We start from the raw sequence: 21,175 nt of genomic DNA, 5'->3' as shown, positions 1-21,175 counted from the left end.
TTTTGTCTATCTTACACATTTCTTATTTACTTCATATTTTTGTTACTAAATGTTGCTTCTATTAAGTGGAACTATAAAATATTGAAGAGGTACGCTTTATGAGATCGGTACGCATTTGGCAACTCTCCCCTACACAGATTACGAAGGCATAAAATATAAAGATCTGCAAGTAGCCGAGAAGACGCCGTAACGTAGAACGCCGTAATCAATGTTACCCTCTGTGATTGATCGCGCATAATAAACAAAGTGTGCTTTATTACATGTCGATGGGCTCGGGACTGACGGGAATGAAATCCCTCGCTCGATTGTGGAGCAAGGTTGACGCTCGAGAGAGCGCCCGCTAAAATACCGCCGTCGTCGAAAAGCGAGGCGACCGCGAGGGAGCGACGAGGCAATTTCGAGAACGGAATCGTCGGTATACGTGCCTGGTAGTGACCGAGCCCATGGCCGTGAGAGTTACACGTCGGCATTACCGTGGGCAAGGGAGCCTCGCTTAGAGCCGAAATTATTGCGTTTTCTTGGCCTCCGTTCAAGCAACGAGCGGCGGCTTATATGCCGCGACGACGGCGACGACGATGACGACCGCGACGCGGCGATTATTGCAATACGCCGCCAGCCAACTGGCTCGCATCACGAGAAGAATCGCGAATCTCTCGTCTCGAAGAAGAGTTCCACGATATCGAGCTTTCCGATATCGTCCCTTCCGATTCACGCACGAAAATTGTGCAAACGACATGAAAAGAATACGATTAACTTTTTTGTGTACTGCTTGTGTAATCCCGAAGATAAAAATTGAGGGAAGTTCGAGATTGATGGGCTATACTTAGCGTGAGACGCGATCATGTGCAGTTGTTGATAAATTTTCACTTTTTCTCGCAGAACGCCTTCAATAAAGAGAGGATAAGAAAGATAAACAAAATGAATTTATTGTCTAGATATATTTAAGATACCAATAACGGCTAACTTTCGTAAAGCTTCGTGAAACCTTGAAAAGAAAAATTAAATTGAACGTAATTGTAAGATCGATGAGCTATATTTTGTTTGAAGTGCGATTGTACTTATTGAGAAGAATTTAATTTCCTCACAAAATGAAAAGGAACTAATAAGATTAAAATTAACAGAGTAAATTTGGGTATTCTTATACTTTATAAATTATATATTATATTATTTAATCACTTAAATATTTATTCGTTTAAATAATATATATTATATTATTTATATATATTATATTATTTAAACTTTAAATTATATATTATTAAATACGAGAGTAAATTATAATATTAATGAAAGAGAAAGAGGGAGAGAAAAAGAGAGAAACAGAATCATTATTTATAAAATTAATGAGATATATTTAAATAAAAGAACGTTTTCTTCTATAAGAAATGATTTTTGTAACATATCTCTTTTTTATTCGAATCACGCAAGATACAATAATTTCGGTTACCACGTGACGCGTAGTTCATGATTCGATTTTGCACTTTCGCAAATTTTTTGTACACTTTTGTAAATTTCGGAAACACGGTTTACATTTTACGCACGTATGTACGATCGGAGCGAGAAATGTGTGTAGCGACAATTTTACCGTGAAATTTTCCCGTATCATTGAAATTTATACGCGACGCGTAAGGATAACGAGGGCAGGACTGCAAGACCTCGAGCGTGCTATCCTCTTTAAAAGCCCTCGTTCCGAAAAAGGGTCGCAAGTTCGTTACACGTGGCCAATGCCCCGCAAATGCGAGTTTCGCGCGGCCATCGGGACCGATCGAGCGAAGGGCACGCTCGTCAAATACGTCACTTCCCGAACGTCGATCCACCGCGATGCGATGCGAATTCAAGGTCGCGAGGGGGTGACACGCAGCGACTGAGCGACGATCGGCGACCTGAACACCTGACCACCCCCGTTAACACGCGCGCACCATGATGCACTTCCTCTCTTTCGCTCGTAAATTGCAAGATGACACGGTATTCGATATATCGAAGCAACGGGATAGCGACAGGGAGGAAGCGGCGGAGACGGAAAGGAGAGGAGAGAGAGTTGCATGCGATCCGTCTCTGAATGACAGTTGACCGAGTGACCCGCGCGATCCGCAAGCTCGCCCCTCCCACGCGACTCCGCGACAATTTTGCTCCAAATCGAGGAGTCAGACAATTAAAAGTTCGTAAGACATATACGAGCTTACCACCTTGTTTACGCACTGGCATCCTTCTCGGGTGGAAGTCTTCGCAGGGGGTGACGAGAGACGATGAGAACACGGCGATTTCCAGACGCGGAGCTGTCGGTGCTCCGGAACGGTCCAATACGGAGCAACGACGGGTAAGAAAGAGAGAGAAGGAGGCAAAGAGAGACAGACGGAGACAGAGACGGCGATAGAGTGTAACGCGCGTAACGACGAGACACGACTGCCCGCCGCGATCTGTCACTTTCCACGTTACGCCCGGGACAACCGCTTCGCGAGGGTCCGCGTAGTATCACCGCGCGAGGAGAATCCACGACACACGACGGGATGCCGCGCGCACTGTTTGTTGTCGCGATCAACCGAACGGCCGTCCGTTTCGCGCACGTTCTGCGGACGCGCGCACCCGCTTCGTAACGTCAGCGACGGGAATCCGCGGCGCGACGGTCCACACGGCGTGCGAAAACGTGCGGAAACCGCGTAACGACGATATAAACACACACAGGCGGCCGCCGCCACCACTCGGCCACGGGCAATATGGCGTCCGCCTGGTATAGCAGCCGGAAAACCGACTGGCTGACAGGAGTAGAATGCTCGCGCCGGATTGGTCCGCCGGCCGCCACGTGACGTCACTCGCTCCTCGTAAGCTCCCGCGCGCGCCCCCCCGCCGCCGCGCAAACAACCCTCTCGTCGTGGCACCTGCCGACGTTCCGACGACGTTCGATTCGTATCCCCCGGCTCTATACCCGATAATCGCTCTTGCCGCTTTTGCCGCGACTTTTTCCGTTTCGCTCGGGCACGCACCCCCCGTTCGAGCGAGCGCCCTTACGATCGAAAGATGATGATTATTTCCATCCGCCGAATTGTTTATGCTCTTCGGCACATTTGAATAATACGCGCGTCAAGTCGCGCGCAAGTCCACGATACATTATGTAATTCCAAATGTGGAAAATGTTAATTGACGTTCAATTCAGCAAAAATTATTATCAATGACATGTAATAAAAAATTAATATAAAAATTTATAACGTAACAATAACATGTCAAAATTAAAAACAATACAAACAGGAAAATCTATATGAATATTCAAATACAATTTGAATATCTTTCATACTACAGACGCGAGAAATGTCAAAAATTGCACATTCAAAGTCGTACACTGCAGTGTTGTAAAATTATTTCCAACAACTTCAAATATTTCTCTACACGAAATATCATACGACACGTAATATGAATCTAAACGTATATAAATGTCGCTAAGCGACGCTTGTTCGATATCCGAACACGCTTTCGCTTCGCAATCACGACGAAAGATCCGTTTTGAGGCTCACGAGCCATATAAATTTAATCACTTGGGATCGATGGTTAGATCGTACTTTGACAGCGATAATTCGCGTAACTATTTCTGTACAATGCACGCAAGCTTTCGATTGTGGCCATGGTTCGAACTAAGCGCCATCATTTCTGAGATCCAAAGTTTATCGTGTCGAAACGCAGTTTATTTGTTGTCCCAATTCCTGCAAGTTTCAAATACGTGCACAGCAATTCAAATGTTTGCAACTGGCGCGTGATAGTAAACGCCGTAGAATTTCAATTTGCATTTAGGAATGACGTGAAGGCCATAGAGACCTCTCTGGGAATAGACGCGAACTATGGATTTATAATTTTTTTTCGCATTATTCCAAATAACATAAAATTTTAAATTGATCTATAAGACATCTTTAAGATGTTTTCTAAATATCTTCTGCAAGAATTATCTAAAATGAAGTTGTCTATAAAGGATTAAAAAATGTCTTATGTGTAGATTTTAGATTTTGTTTTCTGGATAATATTTAACAAAAATACAGAAACTAGCGTTATAGCAGAACTGCTCTATTTTATCTCTCTTTATTTTGAATATTCCTTTCTAATATACATTTCTCAACAAAATTAAAGCATTACTTTATCCTCCAAAAATAGGCAAAATTCAACTTTGTCAAAAATGATCGTATCGAGATGTTCAAAAAAGCATTTTACAACTTGAAATCTCTACTTCTCAAATTGACAGTTTAGAAAACGATGCTACTGATCTTTCATGGAATTACACGGATAGAAAAGGAGACCCGATGAATCTCAAAATTTTTTACGAACTAATTTGACAAGTTCCATGGCGCGAATTAAAAATCGCATACAAATGCAGTTTACAGCTTTCGAAAGAGTGAATTTTTATCTTTAATTTCCTTTTTTATTGAGCGTTATACGATTTTTTTTCATTGAGTTATTCAACATTGAAGCGAAAATGGTCCTTTTTGCTTTAATGTTGAATAACTCGGTGAAAAAAAATCTTATTACGCTCAACAAAAAAAGAAATTAAAGGTAAAAATTCACTCTTTCGAAAGCTGTAAACTGCATTTGAATGCAATTTTTAATTCGCACCATGAAACTTGTCAAATTTCGTAAAAAATTTTGAGATTCATCGGGTCTCCTTTACTATTCGTGTAATTCCATGAAAGATCAATACCAACGTATTCTAAAATGTCGGTTTAAAAAGTAGAGATTTCAAGCTGTAAAATGCTTTTTTGAACATCTCGATACAATCATTTTTGACGAAGTTACACTCTCTTGAATTTTGCCTATTTTTGGAGGGTAGAGTAAATGATACTTTAATTTTGTTGAGAAATGCATAATAGTCATATTATAAAATAGTCATCTTTGTGAAAACTGGAGTTCTCTTATGTTATCTTCTTGTTACAGATTCTACGAACCATATTATACGCACTACTACACTACAATACCTAATAAGCAAAATGTTTTGGCAGCATAAGTATATGTTAACAGTTTATCATTCGATTCGAGCAGAATATTGCGGCAGAATATTGACATTACAACCACGGCCGCATTAAGCTTGTGTTATATCAACAGTAGAACCTGTCGACATAATTTAACAAAATGGAATGTACTATTTAACTGAAACTATGAAATGATATAACTATGAAATAATTCTGCAGTCAATCTGCTCACATTTTGTTATATTTCTGTTACAAGATTTGCAAACACTTCGAAATCTATTTTCGATAGATTTGACTATACTCGACTCGCAATCGTTGGGATTGAGCTGCTCTTCTAACGAATTTTAGCAATCTCCGTACTTATTCCAGATATATAATACATACCATATATATATATATATATATATGGTATGTATTATATATCTGGAATAAGTACGGAGATTGCTAAAATTCGTTAGAAGAGCAGCTCAATCCCAACGATTGCAAAATAGATTTTTAGAATTATGATATTCAAGTCAGCGGTATGCAATGCACTATCAAGACAATTTTTTTAAAGGATTAACCTGAAAATAATATTAATTAACAAACAAACGTAAAGTTAATCACACCCAACTAGCAAACAATATTTTTTAAATATTTATCTAATTAATATTATATGATATTAAATAAATATTTAAGTAAAATATTTTTAAATATTATTAATTATTATAATATTAACTAAATATTTAAAAACCATTGTTTGCTGATTAGAAAATCCACAATTTCATTTACTAGAAATTTTTAGGAAAAATAAAGAAAGTGGAATTGTAAAATTCGATTTTATAGCGCATTATTTTTAAGATGTATGAGATATAATATATAAAAAATAAACTAAAAAGTATTTAAGTGAATATTATTTTTCAGATACAATTAAGATATATGAATGTATATATAACATAATCAAATATGAAATGTATATAATATGTGCATCATTATAAGCATGCACAGATACAGGTCATAGAATAATTCATATGTAGAGTTATATATTAATATATTATGTTGTTGCAAACAATAATTAATTCATACAATTTAAAAATTTAAAAATTATTATAATTAAGTATCTCAATGATTCAGAGACGAAAAATTTAACGAAACATAGTATATGGCAAATGCAAGCATTGCACAGTGTTAAAGATAATTACAATATGGTATATTAATAATATAAAAAACATTGTTTAACAAAACCAAACGTTTCCATGCATATACTATATTGAACCATCTAATATCGATTTTCTACAAACAGAATGAATACCTTATAAAAAAAATAAAAAATAATCTAGTTGTAAAAAAATTACATAAAAACGGTCGCTATTGTTAAATAAAAATTTACAAATCAACTTTGATTCACGGAAATCTGTTAAGTATTTTGTTACATTTCTTTTATTATTATAATATAATTAATCTTATTAATAATTTTCAAAAAATGTCAATTTAATCACTTTCGATTTCTATTGTCAGTCCACGGATATTAATCGTTTAATTTAATAATGTTCATGAAACTGCAGTTTTAATAATTGATAATGTTCATAAAACTGTTTTAGTAATTAAATACATCAGATTAAACTTTTGTAATACACTTTTTAACCAGTGGCGGATACAAGGGAGGCGGAGGACGCGATCGCCCTCCCTAGAACTCTCCAAACAAATTTCGTATATTTGAAAAAGTCAATTTAAAATGAATTGAGAAAAAAATTATCAGAGATTATTCGAGACTAAATAATGTTCACTCAATTTTTTTTAAATAATAAAAAATATTAAAAATAACATAAACGACAATAATAAATATTCACATTTCGTCATTCCGCCCTCTCCCCCCCCCCCCCCCAGAACAACTCTTTGGATCCGCTACTGTTTTTAGCTAAATAAGGAACTGCGGTCTGCGGTGTCTATAGCACAGGGTACTGTCTGGCACTCTGTGGTAGCTTTCACAATGGTATAAGACATCGAAACGCGATCAAAACATAACCTATAAGTCATTCGTTGCGTCTCGTTATACAGTGGTGATTTAATCGAGTGAAAATGTCCTTAAAAAGGAAACTAACGCAGGATGATCTGCGTAAGGCGATGAGTGAACACAAGAAGAAATTCGGTGTAGTTAAGAAGATCGATTCACCGTTGGCAAAATATCCTTTTTAAATGTATATATTTCTTGTAGCACAATTTGAGGTTAACATACGTTTCTCACACTTCAAAGTGATCATATTATTATTATATTAAAAAATTAGTCAAAAATGCATTGTTAGTAGCTGTTATTATAAACTACTTTTATTAGATCTAAATTTCATTTATTGAATTTTTAAAACTTTACTCTAAATAGCATATTATAGCACTTTGACAATCATGAATAATATGATCATAAAACTAAATTGACACGATTATAAAGTGAGATACATTGACAGATGCATATTTTACTATTATTTTATAAGTATATTTTGTTATAATTGTGTTGTCAGTATAATTTAATTCTTGTGACATAATTGATCTTGAAGACATCCTTAACTGATAAATACGTACACAGATTCAGGACAGCTTATGTGCGTGTTATGCAAGTCAGTTGTGCGGAGTGAAACAGTTTGGCCTGTTCACTTGAATTCCAAGGCGCACAAGGATAATGTTGCGTTAGCGAAGAAGACTAAACTGGAACCAGAAAGCCCTGTAATGACGCCTAATGTTCAAACATTCAAAAGACCACCTTCTCCATCACAAAACACCTCCGTGAATAAAAAGATAAAAGGAATATTGAAAAACTCCAGCCAGTCCGTAGTACAAGCCAAATCAAATTTACCAGCAGATTTTTTTGATGATAATTTGAAGCAAGTTAACGGTGCGTCTGCCCTAATGCAAAAGTTAGAGAGCAAAGAGAGAGACAGCACAGTTCATACTATGGATACACAACATGTGGAGGAGGAGGAAAAAGAGAAAGAAAAAGAAAAAGTAAAGGATACGAATCTAGCTACTCTTCCAGAGGGGTTTTTTGACGACCCAGTAATGGATGCTAAGGTAAGATTGATGTAAAGATAAACTATAGCATTACTAAATTTTATATTTAAAAAATAAAAAAATTATATAATAAATCCTGAATACAAATACAACATCAATGAAAATAAAAAGAGATAATTAAAGTATACAATTTAGAAGAGAGAGAATTGTACCAAGTATTATACGTTTGAAGTACGGTAACATTGAACTTATCTTGTATAAAGTGTTTATACTTCATTTCTATATCTAATTATTTTATTGTTTTCAGGTTCGTAACGTTGAATACAAAGATCCTATTGAAGAAGAATGGGAGAAATTTCAAAAAGAAATTAAGGAAGAGACTGCGCAATCTGCACAGATTATAGCTGATGATCAGGAGGAAGCCACAACAGAAAGGCAATTGGACGAAATTGAGGAACAAATTAGGCATTGGTCTAGGTAAATACATTTTTAATATAATTCATATTTGAAAAATATTTTAAATGTATATATATATGTGTGTCTGCGTATGTTGTATAAGAAAATATAGCAATTGTAAATTACTTTCTATAAAAGGGTAATGGATCTCGCAAAGCGTATGGAACAAGTCCAAGGAACCGATAGAAAGCAGGAAAATATCGATGATGGTGCATCAAGCGGTGACGAAGCCGAGTTTGACGAGTTTCTGGATTGGCGAGCAAAGAATTCGTATAAATGAAAAATTTTATGTATGTAACAATTTTGTAAATATTTTTCTTTATCCTTTTTAGCCGAAGAACTATTTGTATAAAGTGATCAGTTTTTTTCTTAATTAGTTTGCATTTAATGCATCCCTCTCCTTATCGTAAATGAATTCTAATAGAGATAATAAATACTGCGTATTTCTATATTTCGAACAGACGCAGGTGCATTATATGCACAAAAGTGATTCAAAGAATATCAACACCTATAATATATTTTTTATTTGAAAAGAAGCAAATTAATCGTTTATTATTTATTATAATTAATATTTTCCTAATTTTATAGCTAGATTTTATTTTTTACATCTTATCTGATCTCAATATTTTTAAATCTTGCCATCTCTACCAGGTAACTAAAAATGGTTAAAAAGAAAAATTAAATTAATACAAGTTGTACAGTGTATTAAGATTTTATTAAAACGAATTTGAAGAGTCAGAATATATAATTAAGTTTTTAGATACATTTGTTATAGATTCATTGATCGTCGTAAGCTATATAATATGAAAAGTATATGATATAAAGATTACGAGGTACGCTAAGCCGCTACAATAAAGTTAGTACAGGTAATTACGACGTATATATGTATATAGATCACGTAATTTGACGATATTTATCTTTATTTTTGCACATACCGGACCTTTTATAAAATATTGAAAATTGGAGAAAGAGGGACTCGCGTTATATTTTACCCGCACCCAATTTCATACCGTGTCTTCTAAATATGCTATCGACGCTATCGCGCTTTCAAATTATCTCTGGTATCAATTTTTCGATGATACCTACAATGCAAGTGAGAGTTCCTTGGGAGTTTCGGTTGTTCTAAAAACCGTCACTTCATATCCTTAGAGACTATTAATGTAATTAGCATTGTAACATATATAGAGCTTATTCATAAACTTATTCGTCGCATAAATCAGCATTTGCGCTCAGATCGAAGTGATCTACGCGTCATTGATGCAAGTTTATATACATATACATACATATATACATATATATATATATATATATGTATATATTCTTGCTTTTTATTATTTTGAACGCGTATTGTTGAAAATTTATACCCTATGATCAGATCACAATGTGTCGTGAGTACCGTTGACGATTTGCTACTCGAGCAACGGTAAGACAGACAGAAGTAGTTCTATCTATCTTGTGGATAATAATAAACGCAAGCATAGAGTTCAAAGATATATATATGTATAATATATATTATGACGAACTTTAGCAATTCGCAAAAAGCTTAATAATAGAGTATTAATACCACGTACACACCGCATAGTACTCTTGAGAGCAAGCAGTTTTAGCGCTTAGATTAAATCTTATCTCGCTGGTTACATAGAAGAAACAACTTACTTCATCGGCTTACAAGATACAATATGTCGCGCGGCAATTAACATTTACTGTGTATTAAAGTAGAAGTACGATTTTTGGGTGATACAATATTCGTGCTGTGTTCGAAGATACGCAAAAATCCGTAAGATAAATTATACAGTTACTCGCATTGCGCTCGATGAAGAATCGTTTTTTTTTTGTGAGATCGTTAAAAAATACGATCGCGCACTCGCGTGCTCGTCGTCGAAAATGATTGGCGTTTGTACCAAATGCATCGATTATCCGTCGCCGTTTCCCGCAGAAACGGAGATCATTGACGGTGATCGTCTGTAATTTCGGGATCTCTGACGCACATCGGCGTCTTTCCGAACATCCGTGGGATACTAGATCGAAACTAATCGATATCAAATAGAGGTATCTTATTCTGAAATTGTCCAAGCTTTGCATTGCCTAGTTAGAAACTAATTCTTCATTTTTTCTATGATAGTCGATAATTTTTCTCTAATCGCGACTATACAATTGGTCAATGAACAATGTAATAGATTATTTGCATAGTTTACGTTTTAAAATTTTCTTCGCGTTCGATCCTTTCGGTGAAACATTTTTTTTCTTTTTTTTTGGAACGCGGACGGTGATCCAAACACTTCCCCATATTTGGATCACGGCACCATTCCTCCTTGTATTATTCGTGTCTACACATTATCTATTTCTCGTTTTACGATATCAAGAAAATCTCGACTTCTACTCTACAGTCGTCATTGCGATTAATTTGGTCGTTGAAAAGAGCGTGACTGCCTCCGGCAGTTACATATATATATTAATTCCGTATATCGATTAATGATAGCGAAGTGGAATCGGTTTGGCACGCGATATAATGCGCAATGCAAAACACTTTTTAGATGCATACCGCAAACCCACTATAGAGTCTAATCTCCCGTTTACATATTGTTTAACGAATTTAACAATGCTTGGGAGTTGATAAAGTCAAAACTATATTTGTTTATACACTTCGAGACACGCCGTGTATAAAAGGAAATTACTTAACAAGAGAACGTCGTAATTACATGTTATTCGTCTATCATCGAATTAAATCGATCCGTCGCAAACAAGGAAAAAAATCACTTACGACATTACAAAGTATCTACCACTAGAAAAATGTCGTTTTCATCTTTGTTGTCATCGAGCTTCCGTCGAGATAGGAGTAGAGTAGAGTGTGCAAAAAATGTTACTTAGTTCCTTACTTGTTAGAGTTAGAGACTTACAAAAGTGAGCGAGCGTTTTCAAGATAAAGAATAGGCACTCTGCTTGTTCCGTTTTGCTCCATCTTTTTCATCCTTTTCTACTTATATATTTCTTTCCTCTGTTTTAAGGGTGGAGAAAAAGATCTGTGCGCGAACTTGCTCGCGAATATATATACTCTTGATAAGTGATATATCGGATTGAAATATTTAGGTACTTAGAATATCATATCCGCATCTCTCGTCGAAGCATCTCAAACTATCCTATAGATAAAATTATTCTGAAGCTCGAGAAATCCATCTAGATTTCGTGCAGATTAGTTTGCGCGATCGATAGATCGTATATGTTCGTGTATAAGTGTGCTCATATTAACTCTCGTTAACCTTACTATATAATACTCTAGAAGAAGGACGTCGCGACTCGAAATCGCGCGATCCCGGAAACAGAAACCTTCCCCGAATTTCGTTTCTGGATCGTCTCGATTTCTCGACGGTGACGCCGAACTGATTCGACTGATTAAAATCACTTACGCCCTAAATTCTTATTTGCAATTATATAAATTCTGATCATTCAGCTCACATACACACACGCACGCATCCCTGCAGTTATGGAGTCCCGTTAAAAGTATACTACCCACCATCCGCGCGCGAATTCGAAAATTCACCGGATGGTCCGTAGGATCATGTATGCCACGATAGTGACGAATTTAAACGCGGACGATGTCAGGTGCGGGATGACAAATACCCTAAGCGAGTCGTTTTTTTTTTTGCTTGACGCTCGTGAGAGCAATTTATAACAGCGACAGCAACTATAATAATGACAATAATAATAATAATAATAATAATAATAATAGTGATAGTAATATATATCTATATAGTGACGGTAACAATTAATAATCACAATAATGCCCGCGAGAATAATCGCAGTTACGTATTGCACACGGATCACAGAGTGGAGACAGTTGCTAGGCGTTACAGAAGTAATCTACAGATAGTGCAGATAGTGCCAAGCTTTCATGAATAATCGTGTATATATAGTATATACGCATTTATCAATATCTTTTATAGATTCTCTCTCGCACGATACGTGCGTGTAAATGTATATATATATATTTTTTATTTATATATATATATATATGTATATATTCTGTACTCGTAATAAATGGTCGATAAATTTAGATCTATCTCTAGGAACGCGACAGCGCAGGCACTAAATTGTTGAGATACAATCGTACTGGGCTACGATCGCTCATCTGCCCTCACAATTCTATCGCGTACGGACATTGCAAGCTTTCGAGATACCGAGTATATTATACTCTTGTGCGATTAACAATGAGATATTCATATAAAGTCGTGTGTAACCGCGCTTTTTGGTCGCTCTACGAAAAGAGATTCTTTTTTCCACGTATAACGCCGGACATACAAGAGTTTAACGGATTTCCATTGGACCTGACATGTGCACACGCAACATTCGCCAATGGTAAAATACAATGTTGTGTGTTTTTTTTTCAACGAAGCGAGCTAAAAATATTTTTCTAGCGATCGAGATGCGTCGCGTGGGCGAAATCTGACGAGATGAAACGCCGAAAAGAGAGGAGTTGTAGGTGGCAATAATAGCGACAATTTAAACGACAAAGCTTATGATATAATTAGCAACGTTCCCAAATATGATCCTAAAATACTTACTCTAAATCTTAAAACTTCTTGTGGATTATATGCGTATTTCTTTGGACCGCTACAAACTAGATTCAGCTTTTGATGCCTCTCTTTACTTTAAAGAATTATGTATCTCTTAATATATATTTTCTATCTCTCCAACCTCTCTTCCTCTTGCTTCTCGTCACCAATGAGGAGAAAACCGTAAACTTCCGCTAGTCGTTGCTGTTGTCGGCGTCAACATCGAGCTCGACGTACATTTCCATTTTCATGTTGAATGAATCAAATCTATTTATCAATACACGAACGTGAATGTCGAATTCTGGTTGTATATTTAATTGCTCTCGAGCTCGGCGTTAGCGATAAGTTTGGCTGCGAGAAGATAGACGATTCTGTCCCGTTAGAATATTGATTCTAAATGCCAAAATGTCATCGCAATACATATATATATATATGAAACGAACTAGAAATATACGTGTTTATTGGTCATTCTATTTTAGTCGCCCGTTTAATTTGATATAAATACTTGCAGTGCTTTATACTTCTATCAGATGCCGTAAAACGACAAGCTACAAGTTTTCAAAAGAGACGGAAAATTTTTTATTTGAATAAAGTTCCTCGAGTAAAGTTTCTCTAAAATTCCTTAGAGATCTTTCTGAATCTTGCAATTTCTCCGATTTTTCTGATGATAATACATATATCTTTACAATAAGATACACTTGTTTAAAAGGAACTTTTTTTCTTTCTTCTCTTTCTCTTATTCATGTTTTTCCTTCAAATTTTCTAACGTATCCTAGCTTTCTCCGCCAATATTTAATGTGGATATTATAATAAACTCTCCAAAATAGGCGAGAAAAACTTTCGAACTTGAAAAGATTTTTCTAAGAGAAAACTTTTATTCTCAAGCACTACCTTTCTCCGTTCTAATGAGAGATCTGTGCGCACCTCAAGGAAATGTCGTCTACTCGTGCTGATTACATTTAATTGATGCGATTATCATTCAGTGCTACGCTTATGATTGTATATGTGGCTTAATATTCGTCAAGAACTCCTAATCACCGCCGCGTGGCACCGTCTTAGCGCGAATCCGGCGACGCACCTCGCAACCCTCAACCTTCGCAACCTCCGCGAAAACGCGTGCGTCGCGCTCTCCTCTGGTCCCTTTCGCGTTGGCTTGTCGCGAGCCAATCGAGCCGCAGCGTCGCCTTCGATGTAGAGGACTAATTTGTTTGATCCCGCGACCGTCGTCCTGCCGCGTCTCGATGCCGCGGCGTCACACATCGAAATAAAACTTTCAGGGAAAAGGCATGCGCGTCTGATCGTATAACATTCGATCATCGGAGCATCGACACTGTGAATGACTTGTCCTCGCTTCAATCGCTAATGTGATCTATATACTGTGAGTCCGACTGGTTAGCCGAAGAAAACTATCATCGCTTCATATTCTGCTTGCTTATACTTTTCTCTTAATAATAACGGGAAAATGGCTGCCGCATATGGACCGAAAATTTACAGTCAATCGCAATCGCAATTCTTCAGTTTTTCAATTTCATTAACGGACCGTGTTACTGTATACGTTTTCTTTCCATGTCTCCCTCGCGAGATATTCTGCGAGTACGTGTATCATTCTCTATACAATTCTGATGTACATACATTGGACACGCAAATGATGCCAATTACGTTGTGACATACATTGCGTGCACTCCCGTTAAAATAAAACAATCGAATGCGGTACTAAAGTCGCTTGGTCCGAAAGGCGTTCGCGTTACAGGTGTGTTTCGATATAATTGTCCACCGCCGCAATTTTCACGTTGGTGCGCTTTGGTATCTGAAAACGATTGAAACTGCTGTCACGAAGCGTACGGTCGAGAAACCGCATTTATATAGTTAGACGAGCAACAGAATTACGTTGTCACAGTATAAAGAGATATGATGATTTCCATCTCTTTCAACTTTAAGCACTATACCGACTATTTTTTCCTCTTTTTAGTAACGTTCTTCAGAGTCTCTCTCGAAAAGTATCTTCTACAACGTTTTACAATTTAAATGTAAATTGAGTCGCGTGTACGAATCGTGTGCGAATCAATTTTTTTTTTGTTAAACAATTCTGTTCTCAAAACGACTCGTTAACATTCCGTCGAACTAATACGAACAATTAATTCAAATTTTCTTTTGTTATTATACGAGCACTAATCGTCCAATTTTCTTCACAGCTGTTACCGCTAAAACTAGCATAATAGGCGTTTCATTACTGAGAGTGTATTTTGTAATGAACTATGTGTCTCTTTTCTATTTCTGAGCTTTCCGATTTAACATTCTATCAGCAAATAAGAGAGTTAAATAAAAATCAATGTTCTTAACATCATTCAATTACGTTCTATTACAATAGATACGTAGAATATCGAATTATAAAGAGAGGGAGAGACACGCTGAGAAGTCTCCGCGCAATTAATCTAACTGGATGGTTCTCCTGCTACTGTTAAAGAGTGGTACTTAGGCGATCCCAATTACTGATAATTTATATTTCGACCTCGACGGCGGGCTCGAGTCGTCGGTATTTCGTCGCGATTTATCTATAGGCGAAGTATTTACCAATGATATTTGCATTATCGAACGTTACATTTTCGTTCCTCTGCCGTTGAAACGGAAACGTGGAGACCGAGCGAGTCAATTTATACACGCGGGTTGAAGATTTATTTGTATACGGACGGCGATCTATGCGATGTATAGTGCCGCGCGTTAATCTACGCGGGACTATTAGTGACAAACGGGAATGTGTGCTCTGTGTCGATCGGATCGTTTGTGCTAGAGGCGGTCTTATGCCTTCGCGTCGGGAATCTCAACGGTGACGTTCTCCAGGAGCGGGTCGGCGACGTTGTTCGTATGATTCGGAGATTTGTTCGATTTCACCGAGGCGGCCGAGGCGTTCCCGCTGCTGTTGCGGCTCCCACGTCGCGATCCTGTGCGTGACCCTGGCGACAGAGATTTTCTTGCTAAAGTATCGCGTGCTTTGGCACGACAGAGCGGCAGCACGACACGAAAAGCCAGAATAACTTTAAGCATGAAGACCTGCGCGGAAGAAATGCATTAGTCAGAGCAAAGTAGTCAATCGTCACAACGTCGGGTGAATGCATGTGTCTGAATGCGTGTGCGCATGTGTGTGTGGGTGTGTGTGTGTGTGTGTGTGTGTGTGTGTGTGTGTGTGTGTGTGTATGTGTATCAGTAGTCAGGTTGTCAGTGTGTGTATGTGTGTCAGTGTGTGTGTGTGTGGGTATGCGGCATGGTATAATAATATGAAGCATGCTACATGATTTTTTTACAGCGAAAAAAGGAGCCTCGACGCTCGAAAGGCAAAAATGCGGTTTATGAAATCTTTCGTTATAAATGAAACGTTTCCTTTCTCACAAAAATCTACAGATACTAATTTTATTAATTAATTTCTTCAAAAAACACATTTATTGTACAATTTTGAGCGCTGTAAATTATTATCAAACTTCATAAATCAATGTTTCGGTTTAAGCACTAAAACAATAACTAGCAATCAAGAACTAGCAATTTGTTCCTATAATACAGTAATTTATGTACAATTGATTGAAACTGTATGAAGAATTTTACGGAGAAGTTTAATCTCGTACTGTACATTATTTTAATTAAACCTAACTCTAATTAGATAAACTCTGCATTATTTTAATTAGCTAAATAGCTAATTCTATCTGAAAAGTAAATAATCTTCAATGTCTGAATATAAAATGAAAAAAGGCTCCTTTAATCTTACTATTTGAACTTAAATTGACAAGTCTAATGATTTCTTGAATTTAATGAGATTATTGCAAGTTTAATGATTATGCCTCAATGCATTAGTATGAACTTTATGAACTTTGTGCAAAAACGTCAACACACGAATGTAAGTGCTCTTTTGCACGAATCAAAATTTGGACAGTTTATTAATATTACCATGTTATTTCTTTACTTCTCGTTAGAGGAAATAAGAGAATTTTTTTCAATAAATGCGCATAAACCCAATTAAAAAAGACAACCTTTTTCAATTTCTCTTATAATCAACGCAATGTATAACAATATTATAAAAAGTAAATACGATAACATTTTAAAATTATTTAATTATTTTATTTAATAATTATTTAATTATTTATTTCAAAATATGTTTCTCTATTCCCTCTTGTGATATTGTATGTATCTATGCTTCTTTTTATTCAAATGTTTCTCTATGTAGTTACTATCGATGAATGTGCGATGTCTCTATGAACGAATTATCGTGCAGATGCAAACAACGATATTTTACTATAGCAAGCAACTATATTCTCAAATTTCAATATAAACTATATGCTTACAAGAAACTTTCTCTAGTATATAACTCACAAGTTACTAAACTGAAGTTGCGACGTGTCCTCAATAGGGCGTGCGTAACACTAAATTGTATAAGATTGTAGACTTTTAGTCTATTTATTCGTATACTTGTGTTTGATTTATTTTTTGCAAAACAGATCGCATGTAGAAATGAAATTGCCAGGAAACAAAATTAGATTTGCCCTCTTAAGAAATCATGTCGCATCGGAAGAATTTTTACAACAGAGCGCCTCAGTCAATAGAACAGATCAAAAACGATGGTTACAGTTGAGATCTTTTTAAGGACAACTACTTTAAAGTTGACTGCAAAGAGAGTTAAGTTCATTAGAAAATATATCCTGACGATTACTTGAATAAATCAAAGTAAATCGCTTGTGCCAACTTAAACTTGAAATCAAATTAATAAACTGCATGAATATGAAATTATACTGAATATAGTTGTATATGTATATATCATTCATATAGTTATCATTGCTAGTCACGTAACGCGAATTTAATTTAAAGAATAAATGACGATATACATATATATACATATATATATTATGCACAATATGTAATAATTCGGATATTATTTGTACAACTGAAAAGTTTGTTTTAAAAATTGATTGTAACTGAAACAACAATGTTAAAAATGTTACTGCGGAAGGACAACTCAACGGTGGCAAAAGAATAACTCCTCGATTTGATCTAGCTACCCTCTTGGCAGGCGGCTGTACATGCGTAAAGTACAAGAAGATTCTGCACCATAAGGAGCGTAAAAAGAGCTCTTCTACATAAAAGTAGACAGGTAGGTAAATAGTCACCCTTAAATATGGATACTTGTATGTATAACATACATACGCAGTCCTGTGAAAATCGATGCACTCCAAGTCCTGTCTTTCAAACGAAATCCTCGTAGATCGAGTATGATGGAGTACTTATGTGATGCTTATGCAATCTAATCAAATTACGTGATCACATACGAGCCACGCAATCATTATCTATAAACGTGTTCGGGGAATCCTAATCCCTTCGGTAGTAGAAACTTGATTAAGTCGAGGGAAAATAATATGCAAATTTGCTTTTACGTACATTACAAGTTTACTATGCAAATTACTATAACATGGCTTGCCAATCATCAATCTTTTGAAAAATTCGAAATTTGACAAAGCTTCCGGAAAGGAAAAATATCTTTAAAAAGTATGTAAATTAACTTTTAATACCAAATAATTTTTAAGTAAAAAAAAATCAATGTAATTGTAACTATAAGATTCAAAATATTGAAAATATAAATGAGCACCATATAATTTTATATTCTTGGTATATTAAAGTTCTATATTATTAATTGATTGTAAATTCTGTAAATGTGTAGACATATCAAAATTATGATCAAAATAAATTGAATATAGAATAGAAAATTAATAAAACCTTTTGTAATTATATCATATATATTATATTGTAATTAATATTATAAAACCATTAAACTTGGCAAATACGAATCCGAGATTTGAAAAACGTCGCATTTATAGTGAATTAATTATGCAGTATACGCAATTTTGTATAAAACTAATAAAACATTTTCGAGACAGGAAAAAACATATAAATAACAGCTTATATGTAAATAGCAGTAATATAAATGCGAGTAGTAATATGATATAAAAATATTAAAAAATAAAATTATACATGTTTTAATCACGACTCTCGTATAATCATTCACACACACAAACACGCGGGCGCGTGCTCACGTGCCTTGAATTAAATGAAAAATTTTTCTCCTCAGTTATCTCAGTTAACTTGCAAATCATTAGAGTTGGACTCATCGATTTTCACAGGGCTGCACCGGAAATATCGCGAAACAGACAGGAGAGAGTCGCTTGCTCTATTTGAACAGGGCTTTGAATATAACAAGTTGCTTGCTTAGTAAGTGAATGAAAAACCCGTACGGCTCATTCTGTGCTGTGATTGGTGAGAGTGTTTCGCACCTTGCGAGGCGGTCGGCGAGTGGGCCCTCAAGGACGCCATCGAGGGTTGCCTCGACGGAGCTCGTACGCTCGCCCTGGAGCCGCGTCTCTCCTGAGTGTGCAAAAGTTTGTTCTCTCTCAGCAGCGAAACGTTCATCAGTCGCGCGTTGGGCGTATTAAAGATAGTGCGGTTCTCTCGCCAGCGAGCCCTGCAATTCCACATCACGTTAGATAATTAGCAGATCAATTGTTCGCGGCGTGAATAATCTTTTCCACTTGCTGCCAATAGTTAAATTCTTATGCAGCGAATCTTGAAATTTTCCAATATCTTGAAATGTTCTTATTTCGTAAGACTTACAAAAATTTGAGTTCAATTAATTTTAATAGTAAGTAATAATTTTATTTTACAAGGGGAAGGCCAGATCAGTGCATCACGGATCCTGATCTCAATTTTTATGATGAAATTAGAGGTAAAATAAAGATCCGAGTGTCCGAGCGTTTGATTGAATGTGGGCCTTAGTTTTCGAGTAAGAATTTTCGAAAAATAAATTTTTAAATAATAAAATTCAATATTTAATAATAAAAAGCAATATATTTCTTTCATTCAACATCGATTATAATGCTTGGGAAAAAATACAAATTTTTATGTAAAAAAGTCGTACATTACTATATCAGTAATAAAAAATGAAAAAAAATAAAAACATGTATTAAAAAAAATTGCAACATATGCACTATATCTTTAATTTACCTCTAGTTTTACCAAAAAAATTGGGATCAAGATCCGTGATGCACTGACCTGGCCTTCCCCTTGTTAGTTTTGAAAATTATAATTTTTTTATTTTGCGCACAAATAATTATAATCGTTTTTACAAAAGAGATAATGAAACGTAATATTTAATGTTTTGGAAACACAATATTAGCAGATATGTACAAATAATTGAGCAACAGTAAAATTGAGATTGATTTTGCAAACGCTAAAACGTTTTATATATGCAAACTCATTTCCCCGCGATAAATAATACCATAAAATAATACTGTCCAGCAAATTATTCCCAACAAAAACACGTACACAATGCCAAATATAATGCCAATATAACAATATTTTGAAAAACGTTATTATTCTGGGTGTTATATAAAATATTTTATAAATAAGCAATTATTTTACCGAACACTCGTCAATATTGCAATTCCTCGAATAAAACAACAATTATCCGAGCTAAATATCTATATTCAAATCCGGACAGCTTCAATTAAAGTTGTCACTAGGGTACAATTTTAATTCCATCCTACGATTAAACTTAAATTAACGTTTTAATTATTTATGACTGAATATGCATGAGATTTATTGAAATTGAGTTGCGTTATTATTTAAAAGGACTTGCAAATTTAATCGAAGTCTATGCACGCGTTATTTTGATGCGCGCGATTATAAATTATAACGAACTGATTCTGCTTACTTGCTGAAAAGTCTAAGAACGACGCAAATGATGACGAACATCAGTGCCATGCCAACAAGAACGCCGATCATCGCCGGATCGATGTACTGGAGACTGGTTGGCTCTTTGACGTCGGCTGAAAACAGATTCGTCGGTTTGCACCTGGGACCACGGAACTAGAAGCTCGTAAATTAAATCCTACGTGCCCTAGAGGAATTAAAAGTCAAACGCGCGCCGTATTATTGAACAAAAGCGCGAACTTAAGGGATTACCCCACTGTAACTTGTGAAAAAGAAGCGTATTTTTACGATTTTTTTTTCGGTGCAAGGAAGGGTAAGAAAATAATAATATTCAAGGATGTTTTTAAGCATGTATTGAAGTATTTAAACAAAAATTTTCGCAGCAAAAAGTTGAAAAATGGCGGCGGTAGAGCAGTTTCCGCGAGCCTGGTTAAATTTGAGGTCCTCCGCGGCACGCAGTGTAAGTGTCGTAGGATTGAATCTGGAACAAATTAAAAAATTGTTTCTTAA

The 21,175-nt window shown here is 35.8% G+C and overlaps 2 protein-coding genes across 4 annotated transcripts in view; one reads left to right on the top strand and one right to left on the bottom strand.

The window, feature by feature from the left end:
• The first annotated feature begins 6,871 nt into the window (after window positions 1–6,871).
• On the top strand, window positions 6,872–8,916 carry LOC105460227 (zinc finger protein 830). 2 transcript variants are annotated; one of them, XM_011706671.1, is made up of 5 exons: window positions 6,872–7,102; window positions 7,490–7,979; window positions 8,227–8,396; window positions 8,514–8,665; window positions 8,837–8,916. In XM_011706671.1, exons 1-4 carry the CDS (start codon window positions 6,999–7,001, stop codon window positions 8,653–8,655), a joined length of 906 nt encoding a protein of 301 aa, XP_011704973.1. In that variant the 5' UTR covers window positions 6,872–6,998; the 3' UTR covers window positions 8,656–8,665; window positions 8,837–8,916. The 2 variants fall into 2 exon arrangements, with proteins under 2 accessions (XP_011704973.1, XP_011704968.1); XM_011706666.1 differs by lacking the exon at window positions 8,837–8,916 and having other exon boundaries at window positions 8,514–8,748.
• A 185-nt stretch (window positions 8,917–9,101) lies between these two features.
• Window positions 9,102–21,175, bottom strand: part of LOC105460210 — a 17,930-nt gene continuing 5,856 nt past the window's right edge. The window contains exons 4-6 of one of the 2 annotated variants that reach the window (XM_011706649.1): window positions 20,667–20,781; window positions 19,231–19,418; window positions 9,102–15,876 (exon numbers count right to left, since the gene is read on the bottom strand). In XM_011706649.1, the coding sequence (XP_011704951.1) occupies window positions 15,722–15,876; window positions 19,231–19,418; window positions 20,667–20,781 (458 nt within the window). In that variant the 3' untranslated portion in view covers window positions 9,102–15,721. Of the gene's footprint in view, window positions 15,974–19,230; window positions 19,419–20,666; window positions 20,782–21,175 lie in introns of both variants that reach the window. The other variant, XM_011706656.1, reaches the window with a different exon arrangement.

Source organism: Wasmannia auropunctata, unplaced genomic scaffold, assembly GCF_000956235.1.
Source record: "Wasmannia auropunctata unplaced genomic scaffold, wasmannia.A_1.0 LD336101.1, whole genome shotgun sequence".
NCBI classification, from domain to species: domain Eukaryota; kingdom Metazoa; phylum Arthropoda; class Insecta; order Hymenoptera; family Formicidae; genus Wasmannia; species Wasmannia auropunctata.
The sequence above is the reverse complement of the archived record's forward strand: the minus strand, read 5'-3'. Positions and strand labels throughout refer to the sequence as shown.

What these genes read in the sequence shown, in the direction of transcription:
- LOC105460227 (XM_011706671.1), top strand. Translation starts at nt 6,999, where the DNA reads ATGTCCTTAAAAAGGAAACTAACGCAGGATGATCTGCGTAAGGCGATG. An exon ending in ACCCAGTAATGGATGCTAAG is followed by an intron (nt 7,980 to 8,226) that starts GTAAGATTGATG and finishes TATTGTTTTCAG; the next exon opens with GTTCGTAACGTTGAATACAA. An exon ending in CAAATTAGGCATTGGTCTAG is followed by an intron (nt 8,397 to 8,513) that starts GTAAATACATTT and finishes TTTCTATAAAAG; the next exon opens with GGTAATGGATCTCGCAAAGC.